General features: G+C 34.9%; 1 protein-coding gene across 1 annotated transcript in view; it reads right to left on the bottom strand.

The window, feature by feature from the left end:
- Positions 1–1,409: 1,409 nt before the first annotated feature.
- The window catches only part of LOC117115538 (ELKS/Rab6-interacting/CAST family member 1-like), a 77,597-nt gene continuing 58,671 nt past the window's right edge, over positions 1,410–20,335 (bottom strand). Inside the window, exons 18-19 of the mRNA XM_033259378.1 lie at positions 17,625–17,711; positions 1,410–4,346 (exon numbers count right to left, since the gene is read on the bottom strand). Coding sequence (XP_033115269.1) covers positions 4,305–4,346; positions 17,625–17,711 — 129 coding nt within the window. The 3' untranslated portion in view covers positions 1,410–4,304. The remainder of the gene's footprint in view (positions 4,347–17,624; positions 17,712–20,335) is intronic.

The following is a 20,335-nucleotide window of genomic DNA, read 5'->3' as shown; positions in this document are numbered from 1 at the left end:
ATTTATACTGTTATTATTAGACTTTCTGTAATTCCATCAGTACTGTAAACATCAAGTTAAGTAAATTACTACTGCATAAGGTTTTACTTTCACTTGACTATCGTCAACAGGGATAATAACTTACTTTCGGCAAAAAAAAAAAAAAAAAAAAAAAATCACATCTTGATGCCAACATGACACAGGCCTACGGTTAAATTGCATTGGTACTCCAGGCCATCATAATGTCGGCGAAACTCGTGAATCTGACCATCAAACAAAAATCTTGTGCCGGTACTTCGATTTGAACGATTGAGTACGGTACATCTTTTTAGGCACCCGATCGTAGAGGTACGGACGATTAAGTTCGGCCTAAAGGGCTGAACTTATACGGAAGCTTGAGATTAATAGTTTTCTTTATCCTGAAAAAATCTATTTTGGGATAGGTTTCAAGGCACACTTGGTTGGATGGGATTGAAACTCAATTATGGGGTTCACGAGACCACGGTGATTCAAAGAAACTGGAAGTTAATCTACTATAATCGAAAGTTATTTTTTTCTTCTTAGGCGTATTTGACTTATATAGTCACTAGTGCCTCGCGGCGATGATCATGCTACTCTGGGGCCAGTCACTTACGTTCCAATGGGTCGGGTTTGTTTGCAGGGTTAGAATATACTAAGAGGGTCGACTAAGATACGTATCATAAACTGTAACAAGAAATGTTTCGACTTTGCACGATAATAAACAATATCTAACCCTGCAGAGATGCGAGATTAACTGTATTTCCAGAGATAATAAACACACCGAGACCATGTGCTTATTGGCGGTTCGGTGTAATTTCTCCAACAGCACGTGAATTGGATATTACCAACACGTAATTCGTCAACACTCGGTAACTAAACATTTTGATAGCGTTGCAAATGTGCGGTGAAAAAAGCCCAACTGGAATTCGTCACATAGCACGCAGTCGTCATCTCTGAGGTGATTAATTTATTGTTTTTTCAGTCCAATGGCGAGAATCAATTCAAATCAAAAATTTGATTTCAGAAACAAAATTTCGCACCTACATCATCAATTGCACAGCATCGAATCTGGTTCACCAATTAGTGCATGGGTTAAGAAAAAACTACGATCGAGTGAAGTACAGATTTAAGAATCTACGGACGAGGACCTACTGGTACCGTAGTTGTCCTCATCCAAATGAGCCCAAGTAAACAATGCTCATGGAAACAAACTAAAGACGGTCCGCTATTGTCATCCAGGTCATTATCATCATTCATTTCAATCATCATCACCGTCGCCATCGTTATCGTCAACATCATTGTCATATCATCAATATCATCCTCATCATCATGAATATGGAAGTTTTCATAAAAAGATTGTTACTAATTCGATTGGAAACGTACAATTTACTGAACAGTACAGAATGAAGTAACATGTAATACAGTATAATTTATTGGTACTAAGTAAGAATGTATATAATGGTAGACTTATGGCCTTCTACCATTTGAAATAAATACAACTGGATATCTATATCTGGATGTACAGTACCTAAACCCTTACTTTGGGTTGAAATGTTTGTATTCAACTAGGACTATAGAAAGTTAAGAGAGAACACATAATTATGTTTAATATAAAAATCACATTGCAACGCAAGAGCACCCATGGAATTAAAGTTCATAAATTCGTAAAACTTAACTTATATAAAAACTTCAATAATATGCGGATCAAATTAACTATTATTTTAACACAAGCAGCTATACAAATGAGAAAGTTTTACATTAATTGTTTGAAATGTTTGCCGTATACCTACAGTAGAATGTCTACTTCCAAAAAAGGGGCAGTGTTCTGTATATTTAGCCGGTAATACATCTATTCGTTACAGCATTGGCGTAATGATTAGTGAGGGCGCACTTGAACATTAATTTAATAGGTGAATTCAAGTTATAGCCCGTAAAATACACAATTTTGAAAAAAAAAACAAAACAAAACCATCACAGAAACTTTGTTTCTGATTACAATAAATACATGCAAATTTAAAAGATACGGTAGCTAATTCCACCACTACGACATTCAGAAGGTGGGCAAGAAGGGGTATACACAAAATTATACTTTTAATACTGATATACGCAAGACAATAAAACATCAATTCCAGTATTCGTATGCCTAAAATGCGATCAAATAAGTCGAGTTACATACAAAAAGAAAAATCTGACGCCACCTTCATTCAAATATAAATCGCTGATAAACACTTAAAGTATCAAAACATACAAAAATCAGCACAAAGAAAAACAAGTGTTTGAGTAACAAAATCAAATAAAATTGTTACATCCGAATGAATGTAAAAGTTATATTTTTAGGTATTAAAATCTGAGCTGCACTATCTAAAGTTGTTGCTGAAAAGGAAAGCTATGAATAAGCAATGTACACCGCATTTTGCTTTATAATTGCAACAACTCACTCTCTTTGTATATTGAGGCTTGTTTTCTACATTTTTAAAACAATCTGGCATTTATAGGCCCACATCTACTTGAAATTCTATAGGGCGTTACCGCAAGCATTTGGTAACTTTAATACGATTTTTAACTATCAAACGCAGGGCATAGGCAAGCAAATTAATATACTGATTAATTCTGATTAAGTAGTTCAAAGTAATTTATATTACCGTTCATAGAGGCCTATAAAATTGTCTTCAGCCACTCTCAATTGACATAAGACGACTTGATAGACCTAGGACTACCGTCCCCACACAAAACTGCTACAAAGCATTCATTGGTAGGCTGGTAAAGGCCTAGACCGATATATTAATTTGCTGTTATCGATACAAAATCAAACTAAAATGCAAAATTCTCATGAATTTTTGCCATGCTTTGTTGATAAACATCACTCAGAAAATGCATCGACGCGAAAAGAGAAAGTTAGCAAACCCACAACTGGCCGGCAGTGGGTTTGATGTATTTAACAACAGGATCATTACGTCACAGTTTCAACCCGAACCCGTTCCATTGCACTTCTTCTATAGGCGATTACTCTTGCTAGTTCTAATCTTACATATAATACATATAAGCTTTGGTATGGTAGATCTTTATAAACATATACAGTATTGGACAATCACTCTATATCTACAAGTATCTATACCCAATAATATAAGGAACTAAATTATAATACATTATTATGACTAACTTAGAAGGCCGAATACCAACCAGTTTAAAATGGAGTAGGCCTATTTCAGACCATTTACATCCAACTCACGTTATATTTTTATGCACGTTAAAAAGCACACCATGCTCAAGTACAATCTTAATATTGTCTAGATATTTTAAGGCACAACTTATAACACAAACAAAATTAGACTTTAAACAAAACGATTAAAATATGTCAATTGCATGCAGTATAAATTCATCAATAATTGTTGTTATGAATAATATCATAAAACGAACCCGTTGATGGTAATTAACATCTAAAATTGGGTACGAATTGATTTGGACTGAACACTTTTTGTGCGCTTATTTAAAAATTTTGTTAAATACCCGAGATACCATCTCCGATATCAACCGTTTGGATCCTAACTAAAATGAACATATATTTTCTTCAATCTCCCACAAAGCTAATACATTACGAATTCTAGAATCTTCTAAAATGCAGCCGAATTATTTAACTTTGAATTAATTTACGATATCTTGTTTTATTTCCAAATACGATATTGGCATATAATTTACGAAGATATTCGTGCTCGACGATCGTGTTGAACCACCGCATGCTCATTCGTTTTCACCATTCGGAAACATTGAGTCTTTACGCCGAAACAATTTTAACGTTTTTACAACACTGATTTTAATAAATCATTATAAATAAACACACTAACGGCAACAAACACGCTAATTTTTTTTTGGAAGAGATGTTTCGTTCAACCTGAGATTACTGCAGTTGCAGCTACTTGAAAACGCATTACATTACCCACTAATTTTCACGAACATAAAATACAAGTAAAAACTGTTTGATGAAATACAACACAGCTGCATTATGTTTGCTTTAAACCGATCTAACGGCATTTGAATAATTGATAGCAAGCGGGAATTATCTATCAAATTATCGCCCATTTCAAGTAGGGCCTATGCTGAAACCATTTCCTAAAGAAAATCATATGTTACACGTTACCGATAATAATTATATTTGAGCTAATACGCGAAACACGATCTTATTGCATGTAATGATGCATTTCTTCGTTCATTCTGCATTATAAACCAATAAACTGTTCCTTTGCAAACCCGTTCCCTTCGCTCCGCTTCGTTTTCCATCATCGTTGGCTCCTTCAACTTCTTTTGGTCTATAGAGTAACACTTTGTATATCTCCGACAGTAATCACAGCCTAGAAAAACATTAAAATTTGATATAAAAACGTAAGTAAATGTATACAAATTTGTACACATGATTACTCATCAACTCCAGGAAAAAAAAAATTTTATGTTCGCTGTCTTTAATTATCAATTCTTTAATTATATCTTAAAACTTTCCGTAAAGTGTTCTTCACACTAGCACCATGTATCTGTACAAGAGCAATGTAACACCAGCGCACAATACCAATTTGCGGGAATAGTTATATAGGAAAAGGAAATATATATCAATATCAAGGTTAGCCACAATACAACAATTTGTAAACGACATCAATACTACAAAGATGTTTATCAGAACCACTTAACAACAACGACAGCAGGTTTGGCCACGACATCACATTTTGTGACATTTAGACCTACGACACATACAAAGCAACACTAACTGCTGACGATAAACATAGATTACGAATTTTAGTTCAAAACAATAAGTAACCTATCTTAACTCAACACAATGTATTAAAGAATTTATGTTGATCATTTGAATATTTTTAGTATAAATTACTGTAAAGTACCGTACATACTTTATTCGGACTTTTTACGTTCTTCAATTGTGTCAACAATTGGAGAAGTGTAACAGTGGTAATTAAAGGTCCTAATAGAATATTATATTTCCAGATGTTAATCATAGTGTATCTATATCTAATCACCTCATCTACTGTGGCCTAACTTTCACCACTGACATTTATCTTACTAACTGGAAACGACGTCAAATCAACAGATGGACTGGCTTCATCAGAATGACCAACAGCACCACACTGAGGTAGATTAGCAACATTTGCACTGAGATGTGCACATATTGGATGCAATATCACTCCAATAATTCGCTCAACATGACGGCACATGGTTGTATCAAAATACAGGTGAGATAGTTCGTATCGGGTGGCGAGTTTGCTGACAATGTTCGATATCGTACAAAGCAGGTGCTGACAGGCCAATCAGGGTGTTCGAACGCGTTACCGATGATATCAACTTGTCAGTTATAAAGTATTTATTGTCGCCAAAATAAAAATAAAAGCACGAAATTCTCTAATTTACGCCTAATCAGGATCCAGGAAATATCAATTAATTTCAGTGATGATACAAATGAATACTGTACTTTTAAATCTCACGGACCTGATTTCAATACTTAACACATGCATAGCAATGCTTTCACAGGGATCAGTTACTCCAATATTTTTCCACCATACGCCCAATCACTACATCGTTTTTACTCTAGCATTCTTCAGCAATTGAGATGTAGGCCCTAAAAAAATCAGTCTTTGCACAGAAGAACTATTTATTGAAGATTACTTTCTTAAGTATCTTGTATTCGTTTTTGATGTCAAAGTTTGTCAAATAATAGATTGGATTGAACTAAATATAGACTTGTTCAAAGACTTTTGACAGGCTATAAACATATTTTGAAATGATATTATTTTGTCTATAAGTACTTATGTTTCCTTACATAGACCTAAACATTATATATCAGCTTCTTCAATTATGAACTGATTCAAGAAGGAAGTAATGTGCTCCTATGTGCATCATTGAATCTGGCAAAATTAAACATGTTAATTAGGAATACGACAGTTTCCTTGATCGGCTTTACTTGGCTCATCAAATAAATATACTACTTGCTATAATAAGACATAACGAATGCTACAAAATGCCACAGGATTTCAACTAATTCGATGTTTCCTAATGATAAATTCCTCTACAGAATATATCCTATATTCTAGACGATTTGGCTCGAAATTAAACGGATTCGATTAATAAGCAAGACATCAAGTCAAACGTTATGCAAACAAAATAAGAGGATTAAATAGACAATCAACGACTTCATTTCAAGTATACAGTGTACTGTATATATCGGTATGCCACAGATCAAGACAAAATACTACAAGTAAAAACGCAGAAATATTTTTTAATGTTTATTAAAATTGACTACTTGGCTTAACATAGGCACATTAACCTAAGTAGATACAATGATCGAATCAAATATTTTGACTAGCAATACAAGAATAATTTACTTGTACGTGTGAACACAGCTAGAATTTCTGGGTCCGATCTTATAAGAAAAAAAACCCCCTTGAATAAACACACTAACAGGATACATCGCGGGGAAGAGAGGTAGCAGTAGACCTAGGCTAAATTTCATGAGGAGGTCAAGCTGTTGAACATCAGAGAGTTTGAGATTTTTGTAGCGACCAGAGTCTGAGAATTGTGATCGCCAACGTTCTATGACACGGTACTCAATCAAGATGTGTAGAATTTTTGTTGTTCATTAACTGTCAGGTGATAAGACATCAGTCAAGTACAAATGCTAAAGTTGTCTGAAGAGACCGGGGGAACTTTTGCAGGAAGCATTTAATCGAATAACGATTATAATTATTAGAGCATTAATAAAATTGAGCTGTTGACGAATAATTCAAATCCATTTTATTTGGCAATTTGTCCGGAGCTAAGAATTGACCAGATGACCAGACCCACAGGGCAGGATGATTACTTGACCTATCATTAATATGTCGTTTGACACGCCACTCCGGTCTTTACAAGTGCAGCTATTATTTCTCTGATTTGTATAAATATTCCCGAGAGGAGGTGAAGTTTGCAGGCAAAATGAAATGGCCTTTCATACCATGACCACACAGTGGCCACTAGGGAGGGCAACATTTGTCCACCTGTATGCCCTGCGGTTCTTTAACAGATGACCATCTTGTCATTGTATTTCGACACTATTTGACCCATACCAGCAATGTTAAGAATCTGCACGAAGCACGTTTTAAGACCGGATCAATTGTGCAAGTCAACAATATCTAAATTTAATATCAGATAACAATTCACCTTCCTGATCTATATGTAGATATGAATCCGATACGGTAACATTGATCGGGGCAAGGTATATCAACACATCTGTGGACTGAATGCCATTGATAACTTTACTACAATAAACTAAACTAAATTAGGTGTCTTGTGTAGGCTTAGTAAATTAAAACCTTTATAAGGGTCGATCATTTGGGTAGAGGTGTGCGGTCTTTCACAATTTAAAAGGCCCATTTCCTGCTACTATACAAGTTGTTCCAACCATTTCATCATCGTAGCCATTGCATGGTTTCCCATAAGTTAACACCACAGATCCCTTTGGTTACCACATTTTCGTTAAAAGTGTTTCTATCATTTTTTTAGGTACAATCATGGCTTAAAAAAGATTTTTAATACACTATATTCCACATTCATGTTTAAATGATTTTCAGGATTCTTTTTGCTATTTTTAGGGGACAATACATATTTAATACCAATGGACGTCAGAAAGGATATCGTTATTCGATTTTTAAGGTTACACTATCGACTTCAAAGCAAATTAAAAAATGTTCTGTAAGATTTCGTTGTTGTTTTGAAAATGATCCCAGATTCGCTTTGTTTATTGGAGGAAATTGCAACCCAAGGATGATAGAATTTAGGTAGTCTGGCCAAGTCACAATTCGTGATTGGAATTGAGGTAGCTTGGCCAAGTCTCAATTCGTGACTGTGGCAGCAGAGGCAGTAATTCAAGGTTCAGTGGAGCTGTAGCTTCATGGTCAAATGCTTATCCTTCAACCCACAGACCTGGGTTCAAATCCAGTTAAGGCCAGGTTTTTTTCTCAAGGTTAAAACAACTCAACTCTCCGAGTCCCATATTGTGATTTAGTTCATAGAGCATCACAGAGTTGATGTCATCCTGCAAGTGGAAAGTAACGTGCTGTTGATATGCTATTGATAATGACACTACAGTACATAAAGCAAGATAAAAATATGTAAAACTTGTGACTACATGTGTTCCATTCGTTAAATACAAGCAAATAAAAAAAGAGAAAAACACGCTATGTTAATAATGGAACACTTTCACATTACGAGGAATAACAGCAAGAGTTTGGTTCGGAATAAAAAAAAGTTTGTGTTGCTACTTGAGTTAAATTGTAGCTGACGGTTTCCTTTGCTACGTCTTGTAACCCAGGTCACAAGGGTACATCAATGCTTATTCAGTTGCCGTATGAAGTGCAACATATATTATGTGTACGACAATCACCAATAAGCGTTGACCAACTTTTTTGTCTCAAAATATTGTAAATTATATCCAGCCACCACTTCGGGAATTAATTGAAGTTTGCTGCAACTACTCGTTTGGGGTACTGGTACGTGACAGGGAGCAATTCTATTGACTTTGATTTTTTTTTATTGATATTTTAATACGGTAAACGTTCATGAAGTCGTTGACTGAAGTAATTACCACACTATGTAACGGATACTCAGAACGAAAATATGCTTTTAAATATTTAAAATTCCTATCCTCACCTCGGAAATTCGGCATTCCAAATGAGATGAGATAATAATATGGGAAGTTGTTTGTGTTGGCGGCGTAAATTAAACGACTGAAAATGCCTATCATAATGGCATTTCTTTGACGAAATAAATGACCAATAATGGCCAATAATGTTGTGGACATGTTTCAGGTTGATGGCCACAGTTTACTGCGTTATCTAATTAGGGCAATATTTCAGTTGATACGTTGCTACAATGAGTGGGGTAGGCCAGACATCACAACAGGTGTTCAATGCATATCGTGATGAAATAATAACCCTTAGAACTTCAATTCTAAAATTAAAATAAACATGATGTGGCGACAATAAAATATGCTAAAAGTTATCAAGAACAAATTAGATTTAGACACTAAATATGGCAAGTGTTACTGATTGTATACCATTCTAATTAGATGTCTGATAAATGTCAAAAATATATTAAGAGGTTAAAACATTTCCTGCTTGTCTAAACGGAAGTAAACTAGGGCAAACGCTTATCGATTTTACAACATTGATTTTTTAGCTTGGCACATGATAGGCCAATCTAAGTAAATGTTTCATTTTCGACCGCAAAAAGTTAAAAATTTCAGAGGTTAGACACAATACCAAAAACGATGCACTCGTTGGGAATGCACAAATCTTTTAGCGATGACAGTTCTATTGTACTGGACAACTTAACGAAATGTAAAGCCTGGAAGTATGAAACAACAATTATTTTAAAACACCAACGCATCAATCTAAATTACTGATAAGGCCTACGTAAACTCGATGTGAATTTTGAAATTCTTGATAATATACAAAAAAAAATCGAAAGACAATGAGTGGTTTGGCATAACCATACATAGGAAAACCACGAAAGGATAACCATGAACAATTTATTACCCACAGCAGAAATGTGCCTAAAAGTAAATATTTGTAAACAAGGACATATTGGAAAAACAAGGTGTTACAGAATAGTATCCGAGCATAATTCATATCGAATAATTCAACACACTATGTATCACTTGTCGCTGTACGCTATTTCCCTTCCACGGACAGCTGCTGGAAAAGTTGATTAAATTTCCTGCCTAAAACATGTTCGAATCAATACGACCATGTTTGACTTCATGTAGAAGGTCTGGCGTACAAACGCCACACATCTGGGTTGCTTCAGAGCCCAAGTGAAGATGGGACCATTTTAAAAAGCCTCAGAAAATGACCAGCATATCGATTCGAACACTCCATGGGACGACAGAACACTGTTCCTACAGTATGAAATCGTCAATTCATATTGATAGTCCTACATAAAACGAAGCTACGAGACAGTCATGTTCTATAAATAGATCAGCCAGGGTGTTTTCAGAATATTAACAAGATCAAAGCTAACTGTGAATAAAATATGAGAGAAACGGTTAAGCGCATGTGATTATTGTTGGGGATGTCTCAGGTGGCATGCATATATTGAAAAGGAATGACAAACACACTAAAAGAGTGAATGATGCACACAGCCAGACGATTATTTATAGGACTAGTAAACAATAGCCTATCTCAAGAAAATTGTCTCAGACAATATACAAGATGTTAAAGCTTAGATTTCGGGTTATAGATATTTTGGAGAAAAAAAGAATTATAATAAATCTTTATCTGAAATAAAGGCTTGCTGAAAGATGCGCTGAGGTTCAGGTTGTGTTTCTGGAGGGTGAAGCCGACCTCCTAGGACTCCAAAAGTGTAGGGGTATAATGGGTTTCCCTATTGAGTGTTGGTGGAACTTTAAATTTCGTTTGATGTTGTCTGAACTAGTTTCCCAAATTGGAGACTTTCTAAAAATTAATTACTAGCATATCAATTGCCAACAGGTGTTCCAGTGGTGTAACACCTATGTGCTCTTATGCGGTGGTCTGCAGGGCCCCCGAATTCTAGGGGGCCTCGATATAGCACCCTGACCAAAAGGAATTTGTTTGATAAATAAAACCATAATGTGTCTCTGAAATCGACTGTAGGGCATATTATATTATAATGATTAAAGAGAAGGGGCCCGTCGGGCCCCCCTCTAGGCCCGGGACCCCACCAAATTTATCAAAAAAAAAAAATTAAAATGGAGATAAAAAGAAAATTATATTCACAATTTGAAGTCTGTGAGTGCCATTTCCGGCACATAGTAATACATTTTCTTATCTCAGCCCCAAAAGGGCAACGGCATAATGTGTGTCTGAAATCGACTGTAGGACATATATTATATCCAGTGGCGGAATAATGAGTGTGGGGGAGGAGGAGATGCCGGCCTGGGCCCCACTAAATTTGACAAAATATTTTTTAACTGGAGATAAAAAGAAAATTCATAATTTTGTCTGTGAAATGCCATTTCCGGCCATATTCATAAATTTTCTTACCTCAGCCCCAACCATGGTGGGTCTGAGGTGGTATAGACTCTTCCAACTGTCCCTCCCTGGCCTCAATTTTCTGGATGCATATTATATTATTTATTCGTCGTAAAAAAAAAATTTAGGATAACAATGCACACCTAAAATCCCACGATGGAATTGGTGACCGGGACCCAAAAAGGCCCCCCCCCCCGTTTCAGAAATACACAGGGCCCCGGTTGGTGACCGGGACCCAAAAAGGCCCCCCCCCCCGTTTCAGAAATACACAGGGCCCCGGCCCCATCATTATGCCACTGAGGTGTTCAATATGTTGGTATGGGCCAAATATTAGATGATCATCATTACTGTTCTTAAATTCTGATTATCTTACTCCTTCCATCTTGGCTTTTAACCAGATTCTTTTCTTAGGTGATTATCAGTATCATTACTTTCCCATATATTTCTTCTGATTCCGACAATCCCTTCCTATGACCATGGAGGTATTTTTATACCTCCATGCTCTGACAATGTGTTATTTTGATCTGATAGCGCATCCAGCCCAACCCAATTGTTCCTTAACACATCATTAAAATAGGCCATTCTAGAGTGTCAATTAATATTAAAAACTGACCAATCAGAACCCTAGGAATACGCGCGTATCCCACAAACACACATGTTTGCGTATGTTTTACAATTTATATATTTAATTGAAATCTATTTGATGAAATTAATGGGGAACTGATATTAAGGGGTCTACAACAAACCTTTGCAACAATTATTCAAGGCTTGGCAAAAAAGTCCATTATCATATTATCATCTGGAAAATATAAGCAGCCAGGCGAATAGTACCAGTACATATACATACAGCAAAACTAAAGTCGCATCGAAATGCTTCTTAGATTTTATGCGGTACCTCCAGTGGCGGACCCAGGAATTTGAATTAGAGGGCCCAGGGAAGAGCTCAACAGATGGAGGGTCTATACCACTTCAGCCCCACCATGGTTTGGATGAGAAAAGAAAATTTACGATTATGTCACTTCTAAATGGCCGGAAATGGCACTTCCAGACTTAAAATTTGAATGTAATTTTTTTTTTATTTTTTATTTTTTTTAAAAATTTTGTGGAAGGGGGCTTCTTTGAATCCGTCACTAATCTCACATCTTCCCTCTATCCACCAGCGAGCTCAGTAACAAGTTAATGCACGATGGCCAGTCAGAATGTTTTAATTTCCAACAGGCAAACATGGATGACATAATTATATGCGCATAAATAAAACATCAGGGTATGGTAATGCCACAAGTTTAGTATAATTTTCAAATACGGTGCAGCATTTAAGAATAAGAAGCTAAGCGGTCCAACAAGGGGATCCAGTGGCAATGTCAAGGTAGCCGTACAGGGTTAAGGGGACTTCTCTTGCAAAATGGGGGAACCACCAGTGCATACCAAGTGCTTTTTTCGGAAAACTGATTTTGTACTGTGTGGCAATACGGGGCATGGAATACATTCATGGCAACAGAGAATCATTTGGTCATATGTTTGGCTCAAACTGCTATTTCGCTCATTGGTGGATTGCAAGGATGTCCTGCAGCTGCCAAAATGCTGGAGCAGAAGTATGTCCACTTCCTGGCTTTGAAAAAATTGGTCTTTAAAAAACTATTAAATCACGTGAGGGGTAATTCCCCCAAGGGGATACCAACAGAATTGACAAGTATTTCTTGACGCAATGAATATTGTTGAAGAAAGTACTTTGATGGTTACAAAATGAATTTTAAGTTATTTGTCATAACAGCAGATGGAAAAACTACAGTACAAGTATTCCTGTCCAAGTACTCCATGCACAGGAAAAGCAGAACCCAGGACAACATTCGGGGAAGTAAAAAAGACCATAAAACATCGCTACAGAAAAGAGAAAATAAAGCAATTAAATCAATACACAGTCAGTTAAAAAATTGGATTAATCATTATTGAATAGGAAATTGTTATATGCCTACATTTAAATAATTACAATAGGAAATTGTTATATACATTAGTAATTAAGCTACGAAATTGTTATATAAATACATTCAAATAGTAATTATACAACAGGAAATTTTAAAATACATTTGAAGTTATTAAAAAGTGAGCCTAAAAAATACCAAATGTATCACTTACAAACGTAACCTTTGCCAATTTAATGTGGCAAGAAATTAGGGGCAAGGAGGTATGCCAGGGATGTCATTCGACACTGATAACATCAACAATTATAAAGATTAGTCAAGGAAAAAGGAGGAAATAACAAATACTAATCACTGTAATCAAGACGATATCAAATGACCATCAAATGTAGTCACGCTAAACTAAACCTTTATTTCTAAAAACGCAATTTTCATAAAATAAATAATACATTAATCTAAAACAGAGACTATTTAACACTGAACTGACAAAACGAACAACCAAAGCAGGTGAAAATATCCACAACAATAAACATGCATCCGAAACATCTAAAAACATTTTGTGTAGTAAATTAATAATAGGATACAAGGTCATGCAGTTACAGGCATCTAATATTAAGTATGAGTAAGTTCAAAATCAGGGTCAATTCTTCTTCTCATCCTGTCAGAATTTGAAGATACTGTAAAAATTGGGAAAAATTTCCCCTCAATCAATAAAAACATTTTGTAATTTATGATTTGCAACGAGATTAAAGCCAGACTCCCGAGGTTAACAAATTTTTTTATATTTAACTGATTTTCATAAACCACAAAAAGGGTGATTGATCAAAAAACAGGGGAATGTTTGAACTGGGGGAAGGTTGAAAAAAGAGTGGTTACGCCACTTTTGTCCCCCAGTTTTTACATATTAAAAATCTAAATTCCACTAACCGTTCCCAGGTTTCCCATCAAACACCCTTTTTGTGTCTTAGAAATATCAGTTGTACAACATATAAAAATTTGGTTTTTTTTCCCGAACCTGCCTTTAAAACAGTATTTGCAGATATTAGAGATGCTAGTATGAAAGTCTTTCTGCCAGCCAATTTAAGGGTTTACTGTACACAGAAAGAGAATAATTTTATATGTTGATTATGAGGACAATATTTTCTACTTTTCAATTGGAAACCAATAATAATTTGTTTATCTATATCTAATAATTATTATCATAATTTAATTAGTGGGTCTTAGATTCAATCAACCTGAAAATGTTTCTCTATGAAAAAATTACTAGTACATGAGATATACAAAAGAGGTACCATAATATCATTAACTTTCATTTTTAAGCAGAGAACAAAACTGTTCCCTGTAAAGTAATTTTAATTATTTTGCATGATGATACCTTAAATGCATTTGAAATACTGGTATTGTTTGACTCTTTTAGTACAAGATTTAAGATGGAACATTAGAAGAAACAAAGCTGAATACAGGTGAAACTAAAGCTTTACAAAACGTACATGCAGGTGGAAAACATGCAAATATGTATACAGGGGAGGTATACTGGGAGGGCAAAGCAAATGAAGGCCATTAATCGTACCATGAGTAAAGCTGTGATGTATCATTAGTAGTTTATGCCCACACGCCTTCCTCATCGTCCTACAGTTCAAAAAATCAAACACGACTCAAATATAGATACCGGTAGGTATTATATAAAAAGTTTAATAAGTAAATTAAAATAAATGCCCTTATATACATAAATATATCATTAAAAATGTGTGCACAAATATTGATTATATAGTCTGTCAAGGTTATTACAATATAACCTTAAAATGTATTATTCTGTGTTGAAAATTTTCAATACAATATTTTAACTGTAATGTGCAAAGTATTGTGCAGCTAACGAAAGTGCTTATATGTGTTCCAACATTTATATAAACACTCAGCAAACATACAATTTTAAAAAAAAAAACTAACCTAAATAGTTACCAAACTTACGAAATGCAATACCAATAAAAAAAAAATTACAAATGGGAGATTGATTGATTTTAAGAGTAACTTATCTAATTCAATAGCATGTTAATTTTTCACACATTTACCTAAGAATTTAGCTAGCATGAGGTGAGAGTTACAATTATCAGGCATGTTGAAAGATTACTCTAATCAATTATATAGGTCAATGCTTGTTAAAAATTGTGTCAACTGCAAATATATCGAACAAGCATCTTCCTTCGAGGGACCTCTAAAACATGTCTTTCATCACAATACAGTCCAGAGGCACGTTTTCACAAAAATTTATTGATAAGTGTTTACTTGTCAATATCCATGTTATTATATACTGCAATTAAAAGTTAAAGTAGATCCGAGTGCTTCTAGTTTGGAACATCCTGATGCAATATAAGTGCCATTCTTGTTGGTTTGGACTTGTTGATATATTTAATATGATGTTCTAGTTGTGGTTATCATACTTTACCATAAGTTGTCACTTCTTTGTCAGGGTCGCCATATTGACTTGATGTTGAAACTCTTGCCTGTTTGCTAAAATCAATGTTGTTTTTTCCAATTTGTCACATCAAGTGCAGTTAGACACACTGAGGTGCAACTAATTAAATGGAAATGTCCCTGTTTTTTACTGTACCTACCAGGTAGTTATATAGGTTCATCCTGGATTGTCCAGAAGTTATTCACAGGTACATAGTAAAACAAACTGGCTGGGTTTGTAGGCATTTACTGCGCAGGGGGTTTAAGTTGGAAAGTGTCCAGGCCTAGCCCGTTGCTAGCAAAGTTTAGGCCTACCTGATCACAGCTGCGATAGGTGCCAGGTAAGGCCTAATTCCGGAATCGAATTTGGTGTTGTTTACTTTGACGACTCTGGAATGCACCTGGGTTGTCCAATGCTGAATGCGTCCCGCACATCGATCTCGGGATGTTTGGCAACCCGCGTTGTATTTTTTTACGTTTACACCAACCACAACTCGGGAGTTTCTAGCCCAGGTATTGCAAAATCCCTGGTTGTGTCCGGAGTTTTGCTTGCAGCGTAAAAGGGGTATATGTTTCTGCAATTCCGATTATGAGTAAGTGATGCGACACTGCAGGTACTTCACTTATATCTCTGTGCTTTTCTTGAAACTTCTCCTTAACTTCCAATTTTTAACGTATCTAAAACATCTTTCTTTTTGGCCTTCCTTCCTTTTTCTTTTTTCAATATATCATTTACAGTCAAAACATTATAATACCATCTCTTCATCCTCTGCTCAATCATGCTCAGAAAGGTTTAGATGTTTTAATTTTAATCCATTACATAAGTAGATTTAACCAACAATCTTAAATGGAATGATTAATCAACAAAAGTAAAACATGTTTTATTCTCCACCTATCATATTCAATGCATTGTACACAAATCCTTTGTCTATATTGAGACTATAATCATAATCTGTTAAAGTAGTTTACCTATTTTTTGTTCTCTGGAGCAATATAAATAATATTATCCTAATTGTATCTGTATAGGGGGACAGATTGTAACGAAAAAAAACTAGTGCTGGACAGATGTACAGCGAAGGAGTCAATCAAGATGATTAAGCGCTGTATAAATGTTGCTGTCGGCATTTACATCAGTATTCCGACAGGAGCCCAAGTGTCTTGGAATTAATGATGACACCTGTCTTCAACTACGTCTCTGAGATGCATAAAAAATAATGTACTGATAGAAACTACATCATTTGCCAACCCCAGAGATCCATAGGTTAGATGTTAAATGATGATTTGAAAAAAAAATACATCAAAATTAACAATCTGACAAGTAAATATTTCTCTATACAATAAGGTCTTACAGTGGCCTACATAATTATTTCTTTTGGGATTAGTTGAAAAATTCACATTACTGTTAATACATAGAGTACCTAAAATAACATTGATATTTGATTAAATAATTGTTAGGCTGAAATATAATGCTAATATAGGGAATTGGATTATCCATTAACTGCTTTAATTCTAGACTAGTATTTCCTTTCAACTTGTACAATAATTTTAAAAATAAACAATATGGTTGATCTTGAAAATAAACATCAGGTGATATCACAACATGTTTGATTCATACCCAGGTTTTCTAGTGTTTTTCCAAATACATGATACCACTTAAGAAGCAAAATAAATGCTGAGGAATACCATAAGGACATCTTAAAATAGACTGAAATTAGATTAATGTAAACTAATGCTGCGTTCCACCACTTGACAACAACGGTTATCATAACATAAAATGCGTTCAAATGAAAATGAAATTACACACACATTATATTGCTTACGCCACTCATAGGCAATTCCACATACGTAATAAATCAATAACTTATATCATTACACCTTATAAGCTGACATATTTTACCTGTATTGACCTCTGATGTTAATGAATAGATTTAAATATTAAAGAACAATTATTGTTCTCATCATGACAGACTGATGAGACTTTAAAGCATTGGTAGTATACTCCCTTACCTTTCCCCACTAAACACTTTATTCGAAAAAATTGCATAATTAACAATTGTGACATTTTTAACAATGCTTAAATGTTATATAATGCTATTAGTAAATAGCATTAGGCTCAAATTTGTGTATCAGACTTTTTCTTTTTGAGCATTTCTATACCAAATAAATAAAATTAATTAATAAAAAAATATAATGGAATTAAAATGACTTAACTAACCTGTTCCGGTGACAAAGATTTCATGTCTTGTGCGATCAAATTTTCACTCTCATTTAAAGAATGGAGATGTTTTACACATCGTTGTGTCTATAAAAACAGAAAAAAACAAATTTATTTATACAGAAATATTCAACTTTATACATATCATGTAACTACTTTTTTTTTTTATAGGCATAAAAAGCACAAATGATTGACATTAAATTTTAAAATGAAGTTCTATATAAAATGATATATTTTAAAATTTGCCTCTAATCTTTGGGCCATGGGTTAATCTCAGAAAAATTGCAATCAATATATTTCCAACTTCATAAATGATTCTAAATATTATCACTTAAGTATGAATTCATTCCCCTCAAAATAAAGAAGCACCATAATTAATTACAGTACTTGAGAAGCATTATAAAACAATTTAATAAAACACAATAGAAAGGTAAAATTCGGAAACCTACTAAAGGAATTTCTAAAAATGTGATTTGAGTTAAAAGCATGGCACACTAGACGACAAATATCCGCTTCTCCGTAAGGAGAAAATAGATAGGAAACCAACGCACTTTGATAAGCTAATCACCATTGATGGTTACCACAGAGGAAATGTAAACCCCAAGGGATTCGAACCTGCAATCTCAATGGCACAACGGCTCTGAGAAGTTGCCGGTCTTTACGGCTAAATGTACAGATATGCAGTGAATCATGCGACGCAAAGAAAAACAGAAGACAACAAGTAAGTTGCTGTGATGATAACAACATTCTGCCTGCCATGGCACCTCATATATTGAGAGTTGAAACTTTCGATTTCACGAGAATTGGACCCTAAGGGACTGGCAAAGTTGGCAAACTGTTAACATCGACTTTAAAGATGGACGTTGCAGAGACAAGGACATTTTGTAACATACACAGCCAAAACACAAATTTACAGTTGACAAATCTTAATGGTTGTCATTAAGCAGTTGTGTTTTAAATAGCTTTACTTTAAGTAGTTATAGTGAGTAGACTGAATGAATATCCTAATAATATTAACAACACCTCCTATCATGGGCCATTACACTTATCAATCCAGGATTGGAAAAAAGTGCAATGATGTGTATTCCCAGGTTTTACTAACAGATAATTTATCTATGCTTCATAATGAAAAAGTGTGTGTGTTGGCGCTTGTATTCTAAATATATAATATTTTTGATACGCTTTTTTGTGCAATTATGAGTTACTATCGATTTTTGAGTGTTCCTCAATTTTAGCACTGACAGTCTTTATAGTATACAGTAATACTGCATACTAAATGTTATGAAAATCAAGGAAAATCCAATTGAAACTAAAAATAATGGATCTATAGGGAAAAAATTCCTGTACAAGTTTCCTCCCAGCCCAGTTTTGAGCCAACACTCGCAGCATGTTATGTTCACCTTGTGTGCATTATATTTAAACTGTAGTGATTCATAAAGTACAGCATTTGTTATTTGTCAAGCATGTCGATTTTATAGGACACACACATTAGGGAGTTCCGACAGGAAAGAAAACCAGTCCCCATAAGAGTAAACCACTTTTTAGCGAAGACAGCGCGATAAATGAGCAATGATGTGAAAATATTGGCTACAATATGCTGATAACAATTAACAGAATTGGTGGCATTACCTACAGCATTCCTTCATTCTCCTATGACGCTGTGTCCACTCTAATCCTTCACCAACTAATTTCAGAAAAACATTGCAGCACTTCCTTTCCGCAAACTTCCTCCGTGAACCTAAAGACACGTCCCTGAGGCAGCTAATAATCTGGACAAGTAGGTAAGCGCATAGGATTTTACAGCCTGGTGAAATTGACTAAATCATTGGCCTATGGCCATACTATGTTGAAACATTGGTTTACCATCACACCTCAAATATTAAATATTGTTGGGATGGGTAATGATACATGGATTTGAGAACACTGAGGCCAGGGGTCAAAGCGGGCCAAGAATACCGTTATCTGCAGCCTAAATTATCACGGTTTTGGTTTCCAGTTGCTGTCCCAAGTTGGATAAAGACAGTAAACCCCTGTACCCATATTTTGAAAAAGTAGGAGTTACCTTGTTGGACTTGTCCACAGGGGCCAATGTTGTTTTGGACATATGAGAATGAGGTGTGGAAGAAAGTTGTTGAATGGTTACCCAATTCAGCACATGTTATTCTCTACCTTCACCTAGCTGCTAGGCATTAGATAATACAACCTGCTTAGTTAAAACATCAGGATAAATATGAACACTGAACTAGTGTTGTGTTTACACATTTTAATTGCATTGCAATCAGGTTTCTAGCCTAGAGGTTTGCCTGAGAAATTCATCCGTGTCCTCAAGGATGGTCTTCTCCTACCAGATAAAGACTATTCCATTTTGGGACTAAAAGAAGAAAGCTAATTACTAGCAGAAAACATTATCCCAGCACAGTCAGATTCAAGGTGAACAGAAGGATTCATTAATTTTTGAAATTCTTCTTTCATCAATTAATCACCGACAATCATTTTGGCACATGGACAAATGATATCATCTCGAAGCATATGGACTTTCTCAAACTCTTTCGCTGGTTTTCCGCCACTAGCAATAATTTTTGGTGTTGTTGCATGATTTGAAATATTTTAACAAGGACATCCCAAGCATGACTTTACAGAACAAAATTTAGATGTTAAATAAATTGTCATAAACTTCAAAATTTATTTATCAAAACTGGCAATGAATTAAT

This window comes from Anneissia japonica, unplaced genomic scaffold (assembly GCF_011630105.1).
Source record: "Anneissia japonica isolate Jap-2015-1 unplaced genomic scaffold, ASM1163010v1 scaffold287854_len485379_cov200, whole genome shotgun sequence".
NCBI lineage: Eukaryota > Metazoa > Echinodermata > Crinoidea > Comatulida > Comatulidae > Anneissia > Anneissia japonica.
This window is presented reverse-complemented; position numbering and strand designations above follow the sequence as displayed.